Below are 23,851 nucleotides of genomic sequence, written 5' to 3' on the forward strand. Positions count from 1 at the left end.
CATCCTGCTGCATTCCATCCAACCCAACCTTGCTGCCATCACAGCCTACAAAGTCCAGCTCAGATGGCCATGTGCCAGCTGAGCAGCGAGATGGAACCCCTGCTGAATTTCTCTAACTTGTCGGAGAGAAACTTCAGTCCAACTTCACAATGGCATTCCTGGTCACCCTGGTGTTCCAGTAAAGAGGCTAAGAATCTCTCCACCAGTGCTCATTTTGGCGGACTTCAGGGCAGTAGAAGTTCTACGGCTTCTATTAGTTGGGGGTTGTCAGGTGGAATGTGATCACTGTCTGAGGTGAATTATCTATGCACTTTTCACATTGATTTTACTGTAGCAGTGTTTTTGTTGTCACCACTATTTTGGGGCCAGGTTGATCGAGATGACAGAGCTGATTAAGTGTGGTCAATATAAGAGTAACCAGTACCTGTCGAGGCATGAGTAATGCAAACATCCTTGCTGTCTCTCACTCATACAATGATATAACCTGGAGAGGCAGTGCTGCATTGAGATCTTGCACTTATCAGAAGGGCCATGATGGCCATTTACAATAAGAGAAGCTCTAACCATCTACCTTTGACACTTAATTGCATTGTTCAATGGTTAAAATAACACACAGGATCCTGGGTTTATTACATAGACTGCATTGATATATCTCCTTTCACAACCTCTAGACAGCCCAGCACAAAATTCACAGCCAACGAGGTATTTCTGAAGTTCAGTCACTACTGCGTCATAGAAAATTAGGCAGCTAGCAGTGTGATAATAGCCAGGTCATCTCTTTCTTGTACAGTTTGATTTGAGTGTTGTAGACTAACTCCTTGAATAGCTGACACTCAGATTGCTCACCAGAGAAGCTAACACCAATGATCCTGAGATGAAATAGGTTCAAATGTTGTCACTAGTCTAAAATTAATGTTACCGTAAAAAGTCCTGTTTCACAGAAGGGACAGACAGCAGCAGTTTAGAACCATTGTTCTACTCTTCAGTTTGTTCTTCTCAGCATAAAACTCTTTCACTTTCTCAATCACACACGATCATACAGTTCTCTAGAAGATCAAAGCTTGGCTCCAGCAGCAATAATATTAAAACATTTTTGTGCAAGTGGAGTGGAGTGTCCATGTACAATAATATCTGATCCTCACTTGACAGAAATATATCAAATGGAGGCACATGACACTCATCAAACTTTATACTGAAAGAAGCCTGAGATGTTTGTACTATTGTGGGTATGTCTAAGAGACCTCTCATGATAGTCTCATGATAGATTAGGGAGTTTACTCAGCTCACACATGGCTTCTGTATGTGGGACGTGAGTTTTTACAACCCTTCTGATCTGATCCACGAGGCATGGTTGGAGACAATCATTGACTTACAGCGAAGGCCATGTGGCATACACAGAGTTCATTCCAAGTCTTGAGGCTATACATCAGGAATGTCACATTGATGTGGATAAAACTTCTTACAGATTTGGAAGTTAAATAACTGTTGATAGGTTTCATAATGTACTGAATTCAATAATCATGGTGACCAGTTCAACCCTTTGAACTTATGGTATAGTGCTACGATTTGGACTTCTGTAAGCGGTTAGTAAGTTTGTGGATGATACTAAAGTACAGTAGGTGGTATCATAGACAGTGACAAAGGTCATCAAAAATTACAGGGGGATCTTGACCAGCTGGGTAAATGGCCAAGGAGTGGCAAATGGCTTTCAATTAGGATAAGTGCAAAGTGTTGCACTTGGGAAGCCAAACAAGGGTAGGACTTATACAGTGAATGGTTAGGCCCTGGGGAGTGCTGTAGAACAGAGGGACCTCAGAGTACAAGTACATAGTTCGCTGAACACGGTGTCATAGGTAGACAGGGTGGTGAAGAAGGCATTTGGCATTCTGGCCTTCGTCAGTCAGAGCATTGAGTACAGGAGTTGGGACGTTATGTTACAGTTGTACAAGACGTTGGTGAGACCGCCCTGGAGTATTGTGAACAGTTTTGATCACCCTGTTATAAGAAAGACATGATTAAACTAGAACGAGTGCAGAAAAGATTTGAGGGCCTGAGTTATAGGGAGAGGTTGGGCAGGCTAGGACTTATATTCCTTGGCGCATAGGAGGTTGAAGGGTGACTCATAAAGGTGTATAAAATCATGAGGGGCATAGATCGGGTGAAGGCACATACCTCAGCAATACCTCCTTACATTTGCATTCCAGTCCTTCAAATAGCTTTTCAAACTCCAGAAGCGCTGTATCTTTTGGTTTTCCCTTATTTGCCTTGCTGTTACCTCCCCAGATATCTCTATTAGATTTGCCAGGTTTGAGTTTTCCTTCAAAAACCATGTTAGCTCTGTCACTATATTCTGCATACCGTTACTGTTTTTCCTTTTGTTATACCTCGATGTTCTTATGTATGGAGTGAAGAAGGTTATTCCTTGGAACATAGGGGTGACGTTATAGAAGTGTAAAAATCATGAGGGGCACAGTTAGGGTGAAGGCACACAGTCTTTTTCCCAGGGAAGGGGAACTAAAAACTAGAGGGCATAGGTTTAAGGTGAAAGGTGAAAGATTTAAGAGGGACCTGAGGGGCAACTTTTTCAAGCAGAGAGTGGTGTGTATATGGAATGAGCTGCCAGAGGAAGTGATTGAGGCAGGTGCAAAAACAACATTCAAAAGACATTTAGACAGGTACATGGATAGGAAGGATATAGAGGAATATGTGCCAAGCACGGGCAAATGTGACTAACTTGTTGGGCATCATAGTCAGCATGGAGGGGTTGGGCCGAAGGGCCTGTTTTCATACTCCATGACTCTATGATGTTGTGGCCATTACAGAGATTGGTTGAGGGAGGGACAGGAATGGGTGATCAATGTACCGGGGTTTCAAAGTTTTAAGAAGAATAGAGAGGGAGGTAAAAGAGGGGGAGGAGTTGCAATGCTAATTAGAAATAATATATCAGCTGCACTCTGGGGAGACATAATGGAGGGCTCAGACACAGAGTCTGTATGGGAAGGACTCAGGAATAGGAAGGGGGCAATCACTCTCTTGGGGGTGTACTGTAGACCTCCCAATAACCACCAGGACATTGAGGAACGGATATGCAAACAGATTAGGGAAATGTGTAAAAATTACAGGGTTGTGGTCATGGGAGACTTCAACTTCCCGAATATAGATGGGGCAGAATTTGTTAGCTGTATCCAGGAGGGGTTCTTAAATCAATATGTTGACAGTCCAACAAGGGGAGAGGCTACTCTGGACCTGGTGTTGGGTAATGAGCCTGGCCAGGTGACTCACCTGTCAGTGGATGAGCAATTGTGGAACAGTGACCACAGCTCATTAACTTTCAGGATAGCTATAGATAGGGCTAGCGGGAGAGTTTAAAATTGGAGCAGGGCTAATTATGAAGGCATACACCAGGAACTAGGTAGAGTAAACTGGGAACACCTTTTTTGCTAGCAAGTCCATGTCGAACATGTGGAAAGTGTTTAAGGATCAAATATATAGGGTACAGGATAGGTATGTCCCGATTAGAAGGAAACACATGAATGGCAAAATAAGGGAACCTTGGATGTCCAGAGAAGTGATGAACTTGGTCAAGAAGGAAAAGGACAAGTATGTAGAGCTTCAGAAGTTAGGATCAGAGAGAGCACGTAAGGACTATAAAGAAGCTAGAAGTATACTCAAGAAAGGAATTCGGAAAGCCAGGAGGGGCCATGAAAAGTCCATAACAAGCAGGATTAAGGAGAATCCAAAGACATTCTATACCTAGGTAAGGAATAAGAGGATAACGAGGGAAAGGACAGGACCACTTAAGGAGAAAGAAGGGAATCTATGTTTGGATGCAGAGGATGTGGGTGAGGTTCTGAATGAGTATTTCTCTTCAGTATTTACCCAGGAAAGGGACATGCAGGACACAGAAACTGGAACTGAGGGTGTAAACATGTTAGGGCATTTAGAGGTCAAGGAGGCGGTAGTGTTAGGTCTCCTAAACAGTATTAAGGTGGATAAGTCCCCAGGGCCCGATGGGATATACCCCAGGTTACTGAGGGAGACGAGAGAGGAAATTGCTGGGACCTTAACCAGTATCTTTGCGTCCTCTTTGACCACGGGTGAGGTCCTGGAGGACTGGTGAGTGGCTAATAAGAAAGGAACAAGGGAAAATCCTGGGAACTATAGACCAGTGAGTCTCATGTCAGTTGTGGGGAAATTGCTGGAGAAAATTCTTTGAGATAGGATACACGAGCATCTGGAATCCAATGGCTTGATTAGGGAAAGCCAACATGGCTTTGTGCGGGGCAAGTCGTGTCTTACTAACCTGGTTGAGTTTTTTTGACAGGGTGATGAGAGAGAATGATGAAGGTAGAGCTATGGATGTCATTCATATGGACTTCAGTAAGGCATTTGACAAGGTCCCACATCATCGGTTAATCAAGGAAGTTTGGATGCATGGGGTAAGTGGAGAATTGGCTGTGTGGATCCAGAATTCCCACAGAAGACAGAGGGTGGTCATTGAAGGGACTTATTTAGGCTGGAGGCCTGTGAGTAGTGGTGTTCCACAGGGATCTGTGCTGGGACTTCTGCTGTTTGTGATGTACATAAATGACCTGGATGAGTATGTTGATGGGTGGGTTAGTAAGTTTGCAGATGATACCAAGATTGGTGGAGTTGTGAATAGAGTAGAGGACTGGCGACGGATACAGTGTGATATAGATCAGCTGCAGATGTGGGCAGAGAAGTGGCAGATGGAGTTTAACCCGGATAAATGTGAGGTGTTGCACCTTGGTGGGACTAATAGCAAGAGGCAGTACACTCTAAAGGGCAAGATCCTTAACAGTGTTGAAGAGCAGAGAGACCTTGGGGCGCAAATCCATGTCTCACTGAAAGTGGCTACACAGATAGATAGGGTGGTAAAGAAGGCTTATGGAATGCTTGCTTTCATTAATTGAGATATTGAGTACAGGAGTCGAGAAGTTATGATGCATCTCTATAGAACTCTGGTTAGGCCACATTTAGAGTATTGTTTGTAATTCTAGTCACCTCACTAACAGGAAGGATGTTGAGGCTTTAGAGAGGGTGCAGAGGAGGTTTATTAGGATGCTGCCTGGATTAGAGGGCGTGTGCTATCCAGGAGAGGATGGACAAACATGGGCTCTTTTCTCTGGAGCGGCGGAGGCTGAGGGGTGATCTATTGGAAGTGTATAAAATTATCAGGAACATAGATAGGGTGGACAAGCAATATCTTTTTCCCATTATTGAGCGATCCAATACCAGAGGGCATGCATTTAAGGTGAGAGGGGGTAGGATCAGAACAGGCGAGAGATGTACGTTTTTTTTTACTGAGAGAATGGTGGATGCCTGGAATGCATTGCCTGATAGGGTGGGGGAGGCAAATTCATCAGGGGTTTTTAAGAGGGGTTTGGATGGGCACATGAATGAGAGGAAAATGGAGGGATATGGGATTAATGCAGGTAGAAGGGATTAGCTATGTTGGCACAACATTGTGGGCTGAAGGGCCTGTTCTGTACTGTTCTATGACTCTATGATGGGACAAATCCACACTCCACAGCTGCAGTATTCCTTAATAGAATTATGGTCACTGGTCCCAAAGTGGTCCCACACTAACACGTCAACCACTTGCCCAGCCTTATTTCCTAAGAGAAGATTGAGTGTAGAAGATTGACTGATATATTTCTCTTGTTGCAGGTATTAACCCTCAACAACAATAATTGATTAGGCACAGAGAGAATCTGTATTAATTTTAATTAGCAGAGAGAATCTGTAATCCATTTATTGGTTCAGCTAACAACAAACATGCAAGTCATGCAAAACTAAATATCTGTGCGCACACACATTAGGTTTCTCTGACCTTCCCTGAGCAGTCAAAGAATAGAAAAGTTAATACCCAGGAATAGGAGTTCACGCTGGCCAGGTGTTCCTCTTGATTCCGACGTAATCTCCATGTTTTCGTCGCGGGGTCATCCACTTCTGCGATGGTTGGTCTCGAGTTTTCGCTGCTCCTACACCCGAAACCCTCCATTCTTATCCTCTTTCTTATCAGATCAAACTGTTGTATTTTGATTTCGTTGGCTCAAGCTCATCTGACTGGCCTGTGTCAGCTTCTCAATGGATCTGGCCCAAGGCTACAAGTAGTATTACTTTATTGCTCTTTCACCAGGCTTGTGCCTCATGTCACTTTCTTTGCTCTCCCTGAGACAGACCAGTTCAAACCACTTTAGCCAAGTCAGCCAAACACTGGGCTCAGGTTACTTCAGGTCACAGGCTGTTCTTTCCACAAGCCTGTCCTTTCTACCTAAACAAATAAACAGCTTCTTATTTGGAAATGATCTCAAGTTTAGCAGATCGTCAGCAGGAACCTCATTGTGTCCACCTTCAATTGCTCTGATCAAGCCATCCCTGAGCAAGAGCCAGTTCACAAAGCAGTTCACAAAATAGTGGCCACAAGAAGTCTCACAAAATGGCAGCCTCCATTCCTTTGACCACATGGCAAGAACAAATGCATTTGGTTTGTCTGCCTCCACTGTCCTTGGCTCATTCCACTTACTTGACATGGAGATTTTAAGTCCTTCTGGCCAACATTCTCAAGAGAGGATCAGACATTTTTATACGTGGACACTCCACTTGCAAAAAAATGTTTTAATATTGTTGCTGCTGGAGCCAAGCTTTGCTCTTCTAGAGAGTGGTATGATTGTGTGTGATTGGGAAAGTGAAAGAGTTTTATGCTGAGAAGAACAAACTGAAGAGTAGAAAAGTGGTTCTAAACTGCTGCTGTCTGTCCCCTCTGTGAAACAGGACTTTTTACAATAACATTAATTTTAGACTAGTGACAACATTTGAACCTGTTTTATCTCAGGATCACTGGTGTTAGCTACTCTGGTGAGCAATCTGAGTGTCATCTATTCAAGGAGTAAGTCTACACTGCTCAAATCTAACTGTGCAAGAAAAAGATGACCTGGTTATTATCACACTGCTAACTTCCTATGATGCAGTAGTGACTGAACTACAAAAGTACCTCGTTGCCTGTGAATGTGAATGCAGAGGTTGTGAAAGGAGATATATAAATGCAGGTCTCTCTTTTTGTTAGGTAATGTTGGTCTGGGTGAAACAGCGAATGACCAACTCTGGGGAGATTCCTGGAGGATTTATCACACGCCACTCTGTATGGTGTCTGTAGCAATACACCTGTGTGAATCGTGAGAAAGGCCCTGTCACTCAGAGCTGAGAACATTCGCTCAAGATATGAGAAGTCGAGCAAAGTAGGGAAATGCAGTGTGGCTACTGGAAGGTGAGGGAGCCAGTCCCAGAGAGGGTCAGTGTGGCTACTGGAACGTGAGGGAGCCAGTCCCAGAGAGGGTCAGTGTGGCTACTGGAAGGTGAGGGAGCCAGTCCCAGAGAGGGTCAGTGTGGCTACTGGAAGGTGAGGGAGCCAGTCTCAGAGAGGAGTCTGGAAATGGGAGGGACTTTCATTCCCCAGTAGCTAATAGTAACTCACTCCAATTACAGCGATTGTGATATTAATCCCTCACCACTGACTTCAATGATCTCACCTAATAATAGTTTGTGCAAATCTGATAACAGGTGTAATATGTTCTCTCAGCTGGGAGTCTCAATGAAATTAAAAAGGAAGTCAAAACCTAAACCGAACCAAAAAGTTGCACCAAAGGCGACAGTTAGTGTTCAGACACAGCTTAGTGCGCTGGGCTCAGAACCATGCCTTGGACTCATGAACAGTTTTCACAGTCATAAAACTCACACCACTGGAGGAGGGGGAGGATGCTCAGCTCTCACTGATGAACCAGTTCTGGCATCGCCTCACCCTCCTCAAGATACTCCTTTTAAAATATTTATCCCAATTCCTCCTTCATAATGATCTGAACTGCCTCTCATATGGTCATCATCTGGGTCAATATCTCACTATCTAATAGCCTTTTCCTTGGTTATCCCAGGGGGAATCTCACGATCCATCTCTGCTTATCCACAGAAAGGCCCCCAGCTTTACCCCTGCCCCTCCTACTGCCCACACTGCACTCTAGCATCAAGCTCTGCTTGAGAGGATCACAAGTGCAGGTCCCAGCATCAAATATCAGCAATAGTATAGCTTATCACAAGATGGATAATTCTTCCACAAAATTCTATCTTTAGTATTTCTAAAATCACTGGAACTGGTGGGTTGCAGTTGGTATAAGGTTCTCCACTTATAGTCTGAAAACGTTACACTGGATAGTGTCGTTCCCTGTGCATCTACAATGTCAGGTGACCACATTCATGGTCATCACCCCCTGAACCAGAAGGAAACTCCAAGCTCGGAGCTGAGGAACTGTAAGGGCAAAAAGACCCTAATGGGTGTTATCTACAGGCCTCCGAATGGTGGCATGGATATTGGGTGCAATCTGAATAGTGAGTTAATGTTGGCATGTGGCAAGGGTAATGTCACAGTAGTTATGGGGGATTTCAATATGCAAGTGGACTGGGAAAATCAGGCTGGTACTGGACCCCAGGAATGGGAGTTTATACAGTGCCTCCAGGACGCATTCTTGGAGCAGCTGGTATGAGAGCCGACCAGGGAGAGGGCTATTCTGGATTTAGTGCTGTGTAATGAGCAGGATTTGATAAGAGAACTCGAAGTAAAGGAGCCATTGGGAGGTAGTGACCATAACATGATAAGTTTTTATCTGCAATTGGAGAGGGAAAAGGGCAAATCAGAAGGGTCAATTTTGCAGTTGAACAAAGGAGACTATGGAGCCATGAGGGAGGAGCTGGCTAAAGTTGACTGGGCGGGCATCCTAGCAGAATTGTCAATGGAACAGCAATGGCAGGTATTCTTGGGAATAATGCACAAGGTGCAGGATCAGTTTATTCCCCAGAGAAGGAAAAACTCAAAGAGGGGAGAGGGGCCACCGTGGCTGACAAAGGAAGTCAGAGATAGCATTGTGTTAAAAAGGAAGAACTATGGCAGAGCCAAGCTGAGTGGGAAGATAGAAGATTGGGAAATTTTTAAGGTGCAGCAGAATTTAACTAAAAAGGTAATTTGGGAAGAAAAAATGAGGTACGAAGGCAAGCTAGCCAGGAATATTAAGGAGGATAGCAAAAGCTTTTTTTAGATATGTGAAGGGAAAGAAGTTAGTTAGGAACAATGTTGGGCCCTTGAAGACCGAATCGGATGAAATCATCATGGGAAACAGGGAGATGACAGTCGAATTTAATAAGTACTTTGGATCTGTCTTCACGGGGGGAAGACGTAAGAAATCTCCCAGAGGTAAGAATGGACAAAAGGCAGAGGGTGACAGAGGAACTGAAGTGGATTGACATTAGGAAAGAAATGGTGATGGGTAGACTAATGGGGCTGAAGACTGACAAATCCCCAGGTCCAGATGGTCTGCATCCCAGGGTACTAAAGGAGGTGGCTCTAGAAATTGTGGATGCATTGGTGATCATTTTCCGTTGTTCCTTAGATTCGGGGTCAGTTCCTGAGGATTGGAGAATGGCTAATGTTATCCCACTTTTTAAGAAAGGAGGGAGGGAGAAAACGGGGAACTATCGTCCAGTTAGCCTAACATCTGTGGTGGGGAAGATGCTAGAGTCCATTATTAAGGATGAAATAGCGGCATATTTGGATAGCAATGATAGGATCAGGTCGAGTCAACATGGATTTACCAAGGGCAAATCATGCTTGACTAATCTACTGGAGTTTTTTTGAGGACGTAACCAAGAAAATAGACGAGGGAGATTCAGTGGATGTTGTATACCTCGACTTTCAGAAGGCATTTGATAAAGTGCCGCATAGGAGATTGGTGGGTAAAATTAGGGCTCGTGGAATTGGGGGGGGGGGGGGGGGTGGGTATTAACATGGATAGAAAACTGGTTGGCAGATAGGAGACAAAGGGTAGGGGTGAATGGATGTTTCTCAGAATGGCAGGCCGTGACTAGTGGGGTGCCACAGGGCTCGGTGCTGGGACTGCAGCTGTTTACGATCTATGTTGATGATTTAGATGAAGGCATTGTGAATAACATTAGCAAGTTTGCTGATGATACAAAGTTGGGTGGCAGTGCGACATGTGTAGAGGAAGTTAGGAGAATTCAAGGTGATTTGGATAGGTTGGGTAAGTGGGCAGATACTTGGCAGATGAAGTTTAATGTGGATAAGTGTGAGGTTATCCACTTTGGGAGCAGGAACAGGAAGGTGGATTATTATCTGAATGGTGTGGGGTTAGGTACGGGGGAAATACAAAGGGATCTAGGAGTCCTTGTTCATCAGTCACTGAAAGTGAATGAGCAAGTGCAGCAGGCAGTGATGAAGGTTAATGGATGTTGGCCTGTATTACAAGGGGAATTGAGTACAAAAGCAAAGAGATTCTTTTGCATTTGTACAGGGCCCTGGTGAGACCACTCCTGGAGTATTGTGTACAGTTTTGGTCTCCAGCATTAAGGAAGGATATCCTGGCTATAGAGGGCATGCAGCATAGGTTTATGAGGTTAATTCCGGGGATGTCGGGACTGTCTTATGCTGAGAGGTTGGAGAGACTGGGATTGTACGCGCTGGAATTGAGAAGATTGAGAGGGGATCTGATTGAAACGTACAGGATTATTAAGGGATTGGACAAGATAGAGACAGGAAATATGTTCTAGATGTTGGGGAGGTCCAGGGGGCATGATTTAAGAATAAGGGCTAGGCCATTTAGGACAGAGGTGAGGAAAAACTTCTCCCAGAGGGTTGTGAATTTGTGGAATGTACTGCCTCAGAGGGCAGTGGAGGCCAGTTCTCTGGGCACTTTCAAGAAGGAGCTTGATAGGGGAATCAAGGGATATGGGGACAAGGCAGGAACAGGATATTGATTGTTGAGGATCAGCCATGATCTCAAAATGGTAGTGCAGACTCGAAGGGCCGAATGGTCTACTTCTGCTCCTATTGTCTATTGTTTATTTTTTAAAATTGTTTATTATTCCAAAATAAACTTTATTCATTGTAAAAAAACAAACTATGTACAACAATAAAACAGTGCAAACCTTTACATTTGTGCATGGATCAATTAGTGTTACTTTTTTATATCTATAAAAAAACCAAAGCACCGCTGCCACTCATGTGGCTCCCTGGGGTGCTACCCCAATCCCATATTTACAATATTTAAGGGGCTTCCTCGCCTGACCCTGCCCCTCCCTCTCCTTGAACATCAAACAGGAGACAGTCATGTCCTTTTCAACTGAGTGCTATTGAACTTGAGACTGAGGTACGCTGCCTGTTTAGTCTTTAACATAAAGTGTTTAGCAGAGCACAATTCAACTCACCAGCCTGGATTAGACCACCCTGGTCTAATTACCAAATAACTCTAACCACTCAAATCATGAAGTAATGATTGTAGAATTCTGCAAGAGTTCACTCCCTTCTTTGCAAGTGTCTGTCCAGATGCTAATGAGATAATTCAATGGCACTGTGCTGAAGCTTTGAGACAAATCCTGAGGTGAAAGGTGCATTTGCATAGCAGAAGGTAAACATTAAACATGCCCACAAACTTGTTTTGCTCCTATCCATTGCTTTGCGTCTGTTGGTTTGGGGGGTTGTGACAGTAAGCTCAGACAAATATGCTCAGGTTAAACGTCCAGAGGCTCAATAATATTTCAACCATGCTCATTAAGTTCACTGGATCACCATTCTGTTATTTGTAAAGTTACTTTGGAACAGTGGTGCCATTAAAATACCTTACATTTTCTAACATAATATTCATTGATAATAATTCACTTGCATTTTGTATTATAAATATTTTCACAAGACCATAAACAGACAACGGTAAATGAAAATCAAAAACCTGCAGATTCTCGAAGTCTGAAATAAAAATAGAAAATGCTAGAAACGTTCAGCAGGTCAGGCAGCATCTGTGGAGAGAAAATAATTAACCTTTCAGGTTAGTGACCCTTCATCAGAACTAGGAAGGAGAGAGAGCATATTAATTTTCAGTAGCAAAGATGGTGGGGGCAGGGGGGGGAGAAAGATGGGGAGAGCAAAGGAAGTATCTCGGATAAGCTGAGGTGAAATAAGTGTAGTGGATACAGTAGCAGTGACAATCAAATGCTGCTTCTTTATCTGTGTAACGTGTAAAGCCGTGGGACATGCCCAGAAGGCCAGACACTAACAGGAGAATGACAGGCAGAAATGTCCAGTTCTGATAGAGACAAAGGAAGAGTGAGTTTCACAACATTGCTGATTTTGATACTGAGTCCAGAAGACTGCATCATGCCCAGAGGGAAGATGAGGTGTTGTCCCCCAGGCTAGTGTCAGGCCTCAATGTAACAGTGCAGGAATTCACAGACAGATGGGTTAGAGTGGGAGTGGAAATGGGAATTAAAGTGGCTGAACATAACCTGATATTCCATCTGCTACATTAACCCACTTGGTCTCACCCTATCAGGAATATTCCCTTTCTTCTATCCATCCCTCCCCCATCTACTCTGCTGCTGAAACCTTGAACAATAAAGGTGGTCTCTCAGTCTACCCTGTCGTGGCCCTTTTACCATATTTGTCTACCTGCTCTGCACTTTAACACTATATTCTGCATTCTGTTATTGCTTTTCCCTTTGTACTACCTCAATGTACTTTGTTTTGGAATGATCTGTATGGGCTGCATGCAAGTTTTCCACTGTACCCCAGCATGTGACAATAACCAAGTACCAACGACAGGTATTTGTTTTACAGCTTCCACCTGCTACCTTCGCTTTGGCAGTATTTTCTGCAGGCATCGGAGGAACTTTTCAGTATGGATATAATCTTTCCATCATTAATGCTCCAACCTTGGTGAGTCCCCCCTTTCCTTTCTCTTCACCTGGAGATGTTAAAACCGCCAGGTGTGCTCAGATTGGCACGGCCTCCCAGCTCCAGAGACCTGGATTCAAATTTGATTTTGGGTGCTGTCTGCATGGAGTTTGCACCTTCTCCCTGTGACCATGTGGGTTCCCCCCCACCCCACCCAAGTGCTCCGGTTTCCTCCCACATTCCAACAATGTACAGGTTGGTGTGTTAACTGGCCGGTGTACATCGCCCCGAGTGCAGAGGTCCTGCAACGAAACAGTTAACTTTCTGAAGGGCCATTGACCTGAAGCATTAACTCTGCTTCTCTCTCCATAGATGCTACCTGACCCAATGAGTATTTCCAGCATTCTGTTTTTATCTGCCAGTTTAGATCTGGATTACTGCTGTTAAAAAGTTCAAGTCCCACGTTAAATACCTCAGCACATAATCCAGAGAGTGCCACACATTGAGGTGCTGCTTCACTGAGGGAAACATTAAAACCATGACCCTATGTGCCCACTCAAGAAGATGGATTGAAAAGATGGCTTCTGCCATCTTCTACCTCTCCCTCTGCAGTCCCACCAAATTAGTTTGGGTTATTTTACCTCTCCAAGACATCACATGGTTTTGACTTGGATGGCAAGTGCATACATACTGGTGGGCCAATGGATCTTTACAGTCTTATCTTTCATGCATCATTATTTTGGGTGAAAAAAAGATCCTTGAGTGACTCATGGAATTAAAGATATTTATCACTTACACAAGGACCTTGTGCAATGTACAAAGGTCTTGACAGAAGAAAATTCTCTTCAATGGATGAAGGACAAAATATATAAAGACTAAGAGTTACCATTCAGGTTGGGCCAGATCCCAAGGGGTCTCGACAGGGTGAGTGTGGAGAGGATGTTTCCTATTGTGGGAGAATCAAGAATGAGGGGGTCACTGTTTAAAGATGAGGTGAAACTTTTCCTCGTGTATCTGGAGCTCTCTTCCTCAAATGGGTGGTAGAAGCAAAAGTCTTTGAATATGTTCAAGGCAAAGGTAGATAGATTCCTGATGAGTAATGGGCTGAGAGGTTACTTGGGATGAGCAGGAATGTAGAGATGAAGTTAGTCAGATTAGCCCATGATCTTACTGAATGACAGATCAGGTCAAAGATCCTAATGACCGACTCCTGCTCTTAACTTGTGTCTTCATAATTTACAGGCTTTTTTGTAGGTTTGCAGTTTTTCAAATCTGGTGGTGATCTTGTTCTCAGTGGTTGCTTTGTGTCAAATCTCCAGGATGTGCAGGCATTCATTAATGAGACGTGGTCTGTTCGGATCGGTACTAATCTGGATAGTGGTCTCCTGAAACTTCTGTGGTCTATAATAGTTTCAATTTTTACCCTTGGTGGATTTCTTGGGGCATGGTTAGGAGGACATCTCACCATCAAATTCGGTCGGTAAGTCTGCACATTTTTTAATGTATAATTCCTGGTGCAATAACATCCTGCGCAGGGAATCCATGGCCTTAACTTTGTGACCATGTTACAATAATGTGGGTGATGGCACCTCAACAGCTGCTCCAATCTTGAACTTGCATTCTGTGCATTAGGGTAGGAACAACACAGGCACCACCCAAAGCAGAATTATCTTGAACTTGAAACAGCTCATCCCACAATCACTGAAGTTCTTTAGTTTTCACTAATTTTTCCAGGTTACATTTTGGATTGGAAAAAAAACATTGGATTTCCATAGGATTTCCTGGTAACTTTATGCAGGGAAGATAAATAGAGCTTGTGAATTGCAGAAATAGTTACTTAATTGATTTGTCTGTAGTTTCTGCCAAAGCTGAGAACCCATTCCATCATTCACACAAAGACATGCATTTTGTGAAAAGAATTGTTTTATAATTTTATGAGCTCAGTCTAGGTTCCTTGTTTCTTGGCACTGCCACCTCATTATTCAGGATCTACGGCTTAAAACCTCAGCATGTAATGATCCTAGCTGGCTCATTTGAAATTCATTCATGGATTAGAAAAGTTTGTTCAAATAAGACAAAGGAAAATCTCAAATCACATCAAATGTGCACATAGCTCTCCAGTGGAGAGATGGGTCAAAAGTTCATTCAGTCTCAGGCACCACATGCATGGATATTGAGCAACAAATAGGGTGCTCTCCTCCAACAGGAGAGGTGTTATCCTGAAAGCAGTTCTAAATTCTTGAATTTGAATTAGACTTCATTACACAGATGTTCAAAGTCCACCAGGGGATTCAGCTTTAAGATGGCAACTTCCCATTCATTTCAAATTAAATAAATTAACAGAAGTGGAAAGGAGTAAATGTGGAGTAAGCTTTTAACCACACCGTATGCTTGAAAATATTCACTCCTCTCCTCCCCTCCATGGGCTGTCTACACTTCCCACTGCCTCTGGAAAGCAGCCGACATAATCAAGGACCCCTCTCACCCCTGATCATTCTCTCTTCTCCACTGTCCCTTCAGGAAGATACAAAAGCCTGAGAACATGCACCAGCAGGCTCAAGGACAGCTTCTATCCCTCTTGAATGGACCTCCTGTATAATAAATGTCTGTGCAATGAAGTCAAATTCAAAAATTTAGAACTGGTCAGGCAGCTACAGCTGGAGGAATTATTAAAGGTGGACCTAGCATACAAATACTAAGTAGTGGACACAATACAAAGCAGCACCCTGCCTATGGTACAGTGAATTCAAATGCCACAGATATATGCAGAGTAGGGATCAGTGCAGTGAGGTGAGATGAGAGAGATGGGAAGGTGAGGTCTTGAATTGTTTAAGATTGCAGAGTGTTGAGAATCTACACTTTCTTCAGAGCTGCTACATCATTTAGTTCTGGATTTCTGTGTGAGCAGGTGTGATGTTTCCCCAATATACCTGCTTATAAAGCATGAAGTCATGAGAGGCATGTATAGGGTGAATGCATAGTCTTTCTCCCAGGGTTGGGCAATCAAGAACTAGAGGGCCTAGGTTTAGGGTGAGGGGAGAGATTTAATAGGAACCTGATAGGCAACTGTTCCATATATGGAATGAGCTGCCAGAGGAAGTGGGTGAGGCAGATACATTGACAACATTTAACAGGTACATGGATAGGAAAAGTTTAGAGGGATAGGCACCAAACATGGGCATCTTGGTCCGTATGGACCAGTTGGGCCAAGGGCCCCGTTTCTGTTCTGTATAACTGACTACTTAAATGCAATGCTCAGCCTCAGAGCAAGAAGAAACTGGCAGAGTTATACTGTGGAGCACAAAGGATACACACCCTTCAATGGGTCCATTCTTCCATCTTCGGGCAAAGTGCTTTCCTCTTCCTTTGTTCATGCTTTAGAATTTCCTCCTAGCCCCTAGCACCAGTTTGCCATATTTTTTAAGCACTGTGCACACTGTCCATGAGTGCATTTATATTGTGAATCTGTTGGACAACAGATTTATGTAGTGTGGCTGCTTCTCAAAAAAGAAACAATATCACAAAGTACAAGTCTGCAACAGGAATTTAAATCTCAATATGCAAATAGTTAATTTACCTCAAATTAAATGACCCCTTGTCTGGTTGTAAGCCTGTCCTTTTTTAAAAAGGAATGCATTACAAATTGACGACAGGGATGTTGAAGGATGTCGAGGAGTCTCTCACAGCAAGTTTTAGGCGAGTTTACAGCATCAAAGCTGAATTTTTATGCAGGATCTATTGCAGCAACTCACCAAGACTTCCTTCCAAACCCACCACCTCTACCAGCTAGAAGGACAAGGGCAGCAAAAGCCCAGGAACACCATCACCTGGAAGTTGCCCTTCACACCACACACCATCCTAATTTGGAAATATATCACCGTTCCTTCACTGTCACTGGGTCAAACTCCTGGAACTCTACCTAACAGGCCTGCAATGGTTCAAGGCAGCAGCTCACCACCACCTTCAAGGGCAACTAGGGAGGGCAATTAAATGCTAGCTCAGCCTGTGAAGCCCACATCCTTTCAATGAACAAAAAAATGAAGCAGTGATCACTGCCCTCCTGTAAACTTCTGAGATGTGGATTTTCTATAGCAGGTAACTCAATGCACTGGAAAAATATCACCAATGGTGTCTGTAAAATACTCTAAATTGACTGGAAATAAAAGCAAACCCTCTCTTCATCCTTCTCAGCACAGAAGCACCAGCTGCACTCCATTGGTTCTATTGGGCAAGCCTCATCATTTGCAAGCTGACAACAGACTCCTGTAACAGACACTACACTGAGCTCTGTCATGGGAAGAGGTTACTAAGCAGACAGAAGATTCAGGGATGTGCTCAGAACCTCCTTGAAGAAATGCACCATCTCCACTGAGTCCTGGGAACCTCTGGCTCAGGACCACTCAATGTGGAGAAGGAACATTCGAGATTGCATTGAAAACCACAAGACCCTGCACCATGAGCACACAGGGGCCTGTGTAAGGAGAGCACAACCCCATAAACTACCCTCTCACCTGCCACCTCCTGCCCCATCTGTGGCAGGTCTGCAAATCCCACATTGGCCTCATCAGTCAACTCAGAACCCAGAATGGAAGAAACTTATTCCCTGATCCTGAGAGACTTGCTAAGAGGAAGATAGATATTTGGTATTTGTTTATGATATTCACATGTCCCAAGATACAGTGAAAAGCTTCTGTTTGTGCCATCCAGGCAGATGAAGCCATACATTAGTACATCAAGGTAGTAAACAGAATGCAGAATATAGTGTCTTAGAACTGAGATTTAATGGTTTACCTAAAGAGCTCATTTTCGACAATGGCAATCTATCTTGTTTGCAGACTTTATGAACCAGTGTGATATCAAACATTCCCATTCCTTCACATCATCCAGTTTCAAACTGGAGCAGCAGTGAGTTTGGTCCAAGGCTGAGGGAACATTCAAACAGCAAGTTTAACAGGGGTGGTTGAAACTCAGTGAGAAACATCGCTTGGCCAACTTCTTGAAGTGCAGGTGACTCCACACACTGGTGCAGGGTACATACCTATCTACTCCCAGTGAAGGAACCATGGAGCTGCTCAACAAAATCTGGTTTCTGGAATTAAACAGTGCCAACTGAGTTATTATGGTGCTTATCAGAATGTAGCAAAAGGAACACATTTCTGTGCTTAGCCCACCCAGCAAGTCAAGACCACACAGGTAGCAAGTAGGAACCAGGTTTGTGGAACCAAGAAATGTGGCTGAAATGGATGTTTGTGTAGGTCAAGTGATCCCTGTTAGAGAGGAGCCAGGTGTGGATGATGAAGCATTTGATGATGAGGTTGTATTGAGCTGGATGCAGTGATGACTTCTGGAAGTGAAGCACCAATTCCAGGCAAGTCTGACAGGAACTTAAAGTTCACATTCAGAAGCAAATAAATGAAAGTGGATTCCACATTAAAACCTGAGAAGATCAGGAGCTACTTGTATTTCACTGTTGCTCCCAATAAAGGGGAAGAATATGTAGTGTATCTTTGAGCATGAAATATACTGTTTTCTGCATGTTTGTGTTTAAATTGTGATCCCTATTGGACAACAGAGTCATGTGGTGTCTGCCTGCCTTGCATCCATGTCACCTTGTTACACAATTTCACAGATACTCACAGCAGGACTTGTCTTCACATGTGACTAGTTAGTGTGCCACCTTACATACACACCTTTACCTCAATGAATACATTTTCTGCAACTCAGTATAGTGTGAACAATGCTGTTCTTCCCCTACTTCTAAACCTCATTAACTTGCACTGAGACACCATTCACCCATTATCTTTTGTGAACATTAGCACCAAGTAAATACCCCTCTACTTTGAAATTTTTTTTATTTTGAAGTGCTGCTCGCTCTACATCTGCTGCTTGAGGTTTCTGTACTCCTGTTGAGCACCCCAAAATTTAGTCTACTTTTACTGCCAGTTCCAGGGCTGTAAAGTGTGGAACACCCCCTCAGGGCCTCTCTGCTTCTCTCCCCTTCTAGAATATTTCTTAAAGCCAGACTTTTGATCATCTGTCCTAATCTCTTCATAAGGCTCAGTGCTGGTGTTTTGTACAATAATGTCCAATGAAGTGTGTGGAAAAACTGCAGATGTTGCAAATTTGAAATAAAAGCAGAATGTGTTGGAAATGCTCAGCAGGTCAGGGAGCATTGTTAATGTTTCAGGCCAAAGAACCGTCACTGAGCTTTGTGCTGAGGGATGTCTTGCTCCAGTGAGTAAGAAAGAAGCTGGCACAGGGTCACTGCAGGATACCTTGCAGCTGCAGAGACCAGGTTCAGTCCTGGCCTTGGGTGCTGCTTATGTGGAGTTTGCACATTCTTGCTGTGACTGTGGGGGAGTTCTCCCACTTCCCTGGGTGTGACCCCAATGATATGTGGATTGGTTCTTTGGCCAGTGTAAGATGCCTCTTCTAGTCTTGGCTAATGGGAAAATCAGGACAGCATTAGTGGGTATGAGTGAGAGAATGGGTTACAGGGAACTGGATGGGGAGTAGGATTATGGGATTGCTCAGAGCTGGCATGGACTTGGTGGGCTGAACGTCCTCCTACATCATCTGGAAGCATGAGATGATATTGCTGTCAATTGCCCAATGCTTTGATCTTGCCTCTATCCTGCTTCTTTGAACTTCTCTGCCAGTATCCCGTTTTCCCTGTGTAGTGTTTCAGGACATTTTGCAATGCATAATATATGTTACTTGTTTCAGTCTATTACTTCAGTACATGTTATTATTTTAGTCATGGAACACAACCAACCCCTCTGACAAGCAGCTCCTTGGCCAGGAGTACATGGCCTTCTCAATGGGGGTGGGTGCAGTTGGGGTGCCAGAGATCAAAGAGGCTTCAGTAACACTGAGGTCATTTAGAAAAGACCCTGAAAAAGAGTATAGAACACTACACAGAAAACAGGCCATTTGGCCTTTCTAATGTGTCAAACTGTTATTCTGCTAGTCCCATTGACCTGCACCCAGTCCATAACCCTCCAGACCTCTCCTGTCCATGTATCTATCCAATTTATTCTTAAAACGAGAGTGAGTTAACCCACATTTACTACCTCAGATGGCAGCCTGTTCCACACTCCCACCACTCAGTGAAGAAGTTCCCCTAAACTTTTCCCCCTAAAGCCATGTCCTCTCGTACTTATCCCTCCTAATCTAGGTGGAAAGAGCCTACTTGTATTAACTGTCTATACCCATCAATTTTGTAAACCTCTATCAAATCTCCCCTCATTCTTCTGCACTCCAAGGAATAAAGTCCTAACCTGCTTAATCTTTGCCTGTAACTCAACTCCTGAAGACCTGGCAACATTCTAGTAAATCTCCTCTGCACTCTTTCAATCTTACTGATATCCTTCCTATAGTTGTGTGCAGTTCTGGTCACCCAACGCTCCAAATTTAGCCTCACCAATGTCTTATACAACCTCTCCATAAGATCCCAACTCCTATACGCAATACTTTGATTTATGAATGCCAGGATGTCAAGGCTTTTTTTACAACCCTGTCTACCTGTGATGCCACTTTCAGGAAATTCTGAACTCCCAGATCCCTTTGTTCCTCCGCACTCCTCAGTGCCCGACCATTTACTGTGTATGTCCTACCAAAATGCAACACCTCACTTGTCTGCATTAAATTCCATCTGCCATTTTCTGGCCTATTTTTCCAGTTGGTTCAGATCCCTCTGCAAGTTTTGAAAGCCTTCCTCACTGTCCACAACACCTCCAATCTTAGTGTCATCAGCAAACTTGCTGATCCAATTTACCACATCTAGATCATTGTGATAGACAACAAACATGGCCCCAGCACAGATCCGAGGCACACCACTAGTCACAGGCCTCCAGTCTGAGAAACAATCATCCACTACCACTGTCTTCTCCCAGAGAATTTTGAATCCAGCTTACAACCTTTCCATGGATATCTAGTGTGTGAACCTTATAACTAATCTCCCATGTGGGAGGAGGTCAAAGGCCTTACTAAAGTCCATGTAAACATCCACAGCCTTTCCTTCATCTACTTTCTTGGTAACCTCCTCAAAAAAACTACAAGATTCATTAAATGTGATCTACCACACAAAGCTATGCTGACTATGCTTAATCAGCCCTTGGTTGTTCAAATACTTGTATATCCAATCTCAGAACACCTTCCAATAATTTACCTACTACTGATGTCAGGCTCACTGGCCTGTAATTACCTGGTTTACTTTTAGATCTTTTTAAAAAAGATAACATGAGCTACCCTCCAGTCATCTGGCACTGCACCCACAGCTAAGGAGATTTAATACATCTGCCAGGACCCCTGCAATTTCTACACTAGTCTCCCTCAATGTCTGAGGAAGTATCTTATCAGGCCTGGGGATTTATCTACCTTTATTCACTGTAAGGCAGCAAGCACCTCCTCCTCTTTAATCTCTATATGTCCCATGACACTTGCTTGTTTCCCTTCCTTCCAAATCCACTATGCCAGTTTCCTGAGTAAATACTGATGCAAATAACTGTTTAAGATCTCCCCCATCTCCTGAGGCTCCACACATAGCCCACCACTGATCTTCCAGTTCTGTCCCTTACTATCTTTTTACTCAATATAGTTGTAGAAACCCTTTGGTTTACCTTCACAAAGCAACCTCATGTCTTTTTGCCTTCTTGATTTCTTCTGGCATTTTCTTACTTTTTCCATGCTCTTCAAGTACCTCATTTGTTCCTAGCTGCCTATACCTGTTATACACCTCTTTAACCAGATCACCAATATCCCTTGAAAACCAAGGTTCCCTATGCTTGTTAACTTTGCTGAGTTTGCATGTTCCTGCCAGGATTAAAGGCACTCTCAGAATTTCACCTTTGAAAGCCTTCCACTTCTGAACACATCCTTGCCAGAAAACAACTTATCCCAATCCACTTTTCCTAGATCCTCTCATTTCCAGAAAGTTGGCCTCTCCAATTTAGAACCTCAACTCAAGGACCAGACCTGTCCTTATCCATAGGTAACTTGAAACTAATGACATTATGGTCATTGGACCCAAAAAGCTCACCTACACACTTGTCACCTGAAGTGTCTGGTTCCCTAATAGGAGATCAAGTATTGCATTCTCTCTTGTTGGTACCACTATATTGATTTAGAAAACTCTCCTGAACACATTTGACAAATTCCAAGCCATCCAGCCCTTTCAGTGTGGGAGGGCCAGTCAATATGTGGAAAGTTAAAATCCCCTACTATTACAACTGTTTCTTACATTAGTCTGCTATCTCACTACAGATTTGTTCCTCCAATTCTGACTACTGGCCAGTCTATAATACAACCCTATTAGTATGGCCACACCTTTCCCATTCCTCAGCTCCACCCATATGGCCTCAGTAGACAAGCCCTCCAGGCTGTCCTGTCTCCGCACAGCTGTGATTTTCCCTGACTAGTAATGTCACTCCTCCCCTTCTATCATATCTGAAATAACAGAACCCCAGAACATTAAGCTGGGAGTCCTGCCCCTCCTGCAACCAAGTCTCACTAATAGCAATAATGTTGCAATCCCACAATGCCAATCCACACCCCAAGCTCATCTGCCTTACCTATAATACTTCTTGCATTGAAATAGATGCACCCAAGAACATTTCTATCATATACAAACCTTTGATTTCTGTCAATACCTGCAGTCCTCACATGACCTTTCTCCTCCTTTAACATTCCAGTTCTCCCCCCCCCCACCGAAAATCTAGTTTAAATCCCCCTGGAACAGCACTAGCAAACCTACCAGCAAGTAGGTTAGTCCCCCTCTAGTTCAGGTGCAAACCATCCCATTGGAACAGGTCCAACCTTCCCTGGAGGAAAGCCCAATTGTCCAGAAACATGAAGCCCTCTTTCCTGTACCATCTCCTTAGCCATGTATTTAGCTGCATGATCCTCCTATTTCTAGCCTCACTAGCTCATAGCACAGGTAGCAATCCTGAGATTCCTGTCCTTCAACTTTGCACCTAGTTCTCTAAACTCTTTGCAGGACCTCCTCCTTCCTATCCACATCATTGGTCCCTACATGGACCACAACATCTGGCTGCTCACCCTCCCTCCTGAGAATATCAAGAACTCAATCCAAGATAATCACAGACCGTGGCACCAGGGAGGCAACAGACCATCCAGGATTCTCAATCTCTCCCACAGAACCTTTTATCTGTCCCCCTATCAAATCCCTTGTCACTACTGCTCTCTTTTCCCCTCCTTCCTTTCTGAGCCAAGGGTCTCATCTCAGTGGGAGAGACACAACCACTACAACTTGTCCCTGGTAGGTCATCCCCACCAGCAGTATCCAAAATGGTATACTTGTTGATGGGAACAGCCACAGGGGTGCTCTGCTCTTTCTGTCTATACCCCTTCCCTTTCCTGACAGCCACCCAGCTACCTGCCTCCTGACTTTTAGGGGTGACTATCTCCCTGAAACTCCTGTTTATTTCTGCCTCACAAATGATCTAGAGTTCATCCAGCTCCAGTTCTCTAACTCAGTTTGTCAGGAGCTGCAGCTGGCTGCACCTTTCACAGGTGTAGTTATCAGGGACAAGTGTGCTGTCCCTGACTTCCCACATACTGCATACAGAGCACACAACTGCCCTAACTGCTGCCATCACTACCTACTCCTAAATTAATCAAATTAAAGGAACTTACCAGCCTTGCCTCTCAGGGAGCAAGCTCTTCCTCAGCTTGTCAAAGCACCACTCCTACCCTGAGCCACTCACACACTGGCCACTCCTCTTCAGTTACCCCTCCTTATATTTGTCCCTGCCAATTACCTCAAGTACACACTCCCTCTAATCAACCACTCAACACTCTGTTTAACCCTTCAGTTGCCTTTAGTAGAGGTAAATAAAAATGTACTGGGTGCTAAAGCTGCCTAGATTTGGGTCTGCTTGCAGTCGTCAGAATTCCCAGGGTAGCCCCAACTCCCTGAATGGAACAGGAGGGAGCACTGGGCGCCTTTATTCAAAAAGGTTGAGGACCACTGAGGAGGAGAATGGAGCCAAGGTGTATCTAGACTTGCCGGGGTCAAGGGTACACTGAACCCCAGCACCAGCATAATGTAAGTCCCAACTTGCAACAACTCACTCTACTTTA

The 23,851-nt window shown here is 43.9% G+C and overlaps 1 protein-coding gene across 2 annotated transcripts in view; it reads left to right on the forward strand.

The window, feature by feature from the left end:
* Positions 1-23,851, forward strand: part of slc2a11b (solute carrier family 2 member 11b) — a 60,738-nt gene that overhangs the window by 3,072 nt on the left and 33,815 nt on the right. The window contains exons 1-3 of one of the 2 annotated variants that reach the window (XM_052032089.1): positions 4,421-4,439; positions 12,692-12,790; positions 14,068-14,228. In XM_052032089.1, coding sequence (XP_051888049.1) covers positions 4,431-4,439; positions 12,692-12,790; positions 14,068-14,228 — 269 coding nt within the window. In that variant the 5' untranslated portion in view covers positions 4,421-4,430. Of the gene's footprint in view, positions 1-4,420; positions 4,440-12,691; positions 12,791-14,067; positions 14,229-23,851 lie in introns of those variants that run through there. The other variant, XM_052032088.1, reaches the window with a different exon arrangement.

This window comes from Pristis pectinata, chromosome 17, assembly GCF_009764475.1.
Source record: "Pristis pectinata isolate sPriPec2 chromosome 17, sPriPec2.1.pri, whole genome shotgun sequence".
Taxonomy (NCBI): Eukaryota; Metazoa; Chordata; class Chondrichthyes; order Rhinopristiformes; family Pristidae; genus Pristis; species Pristis pectinata.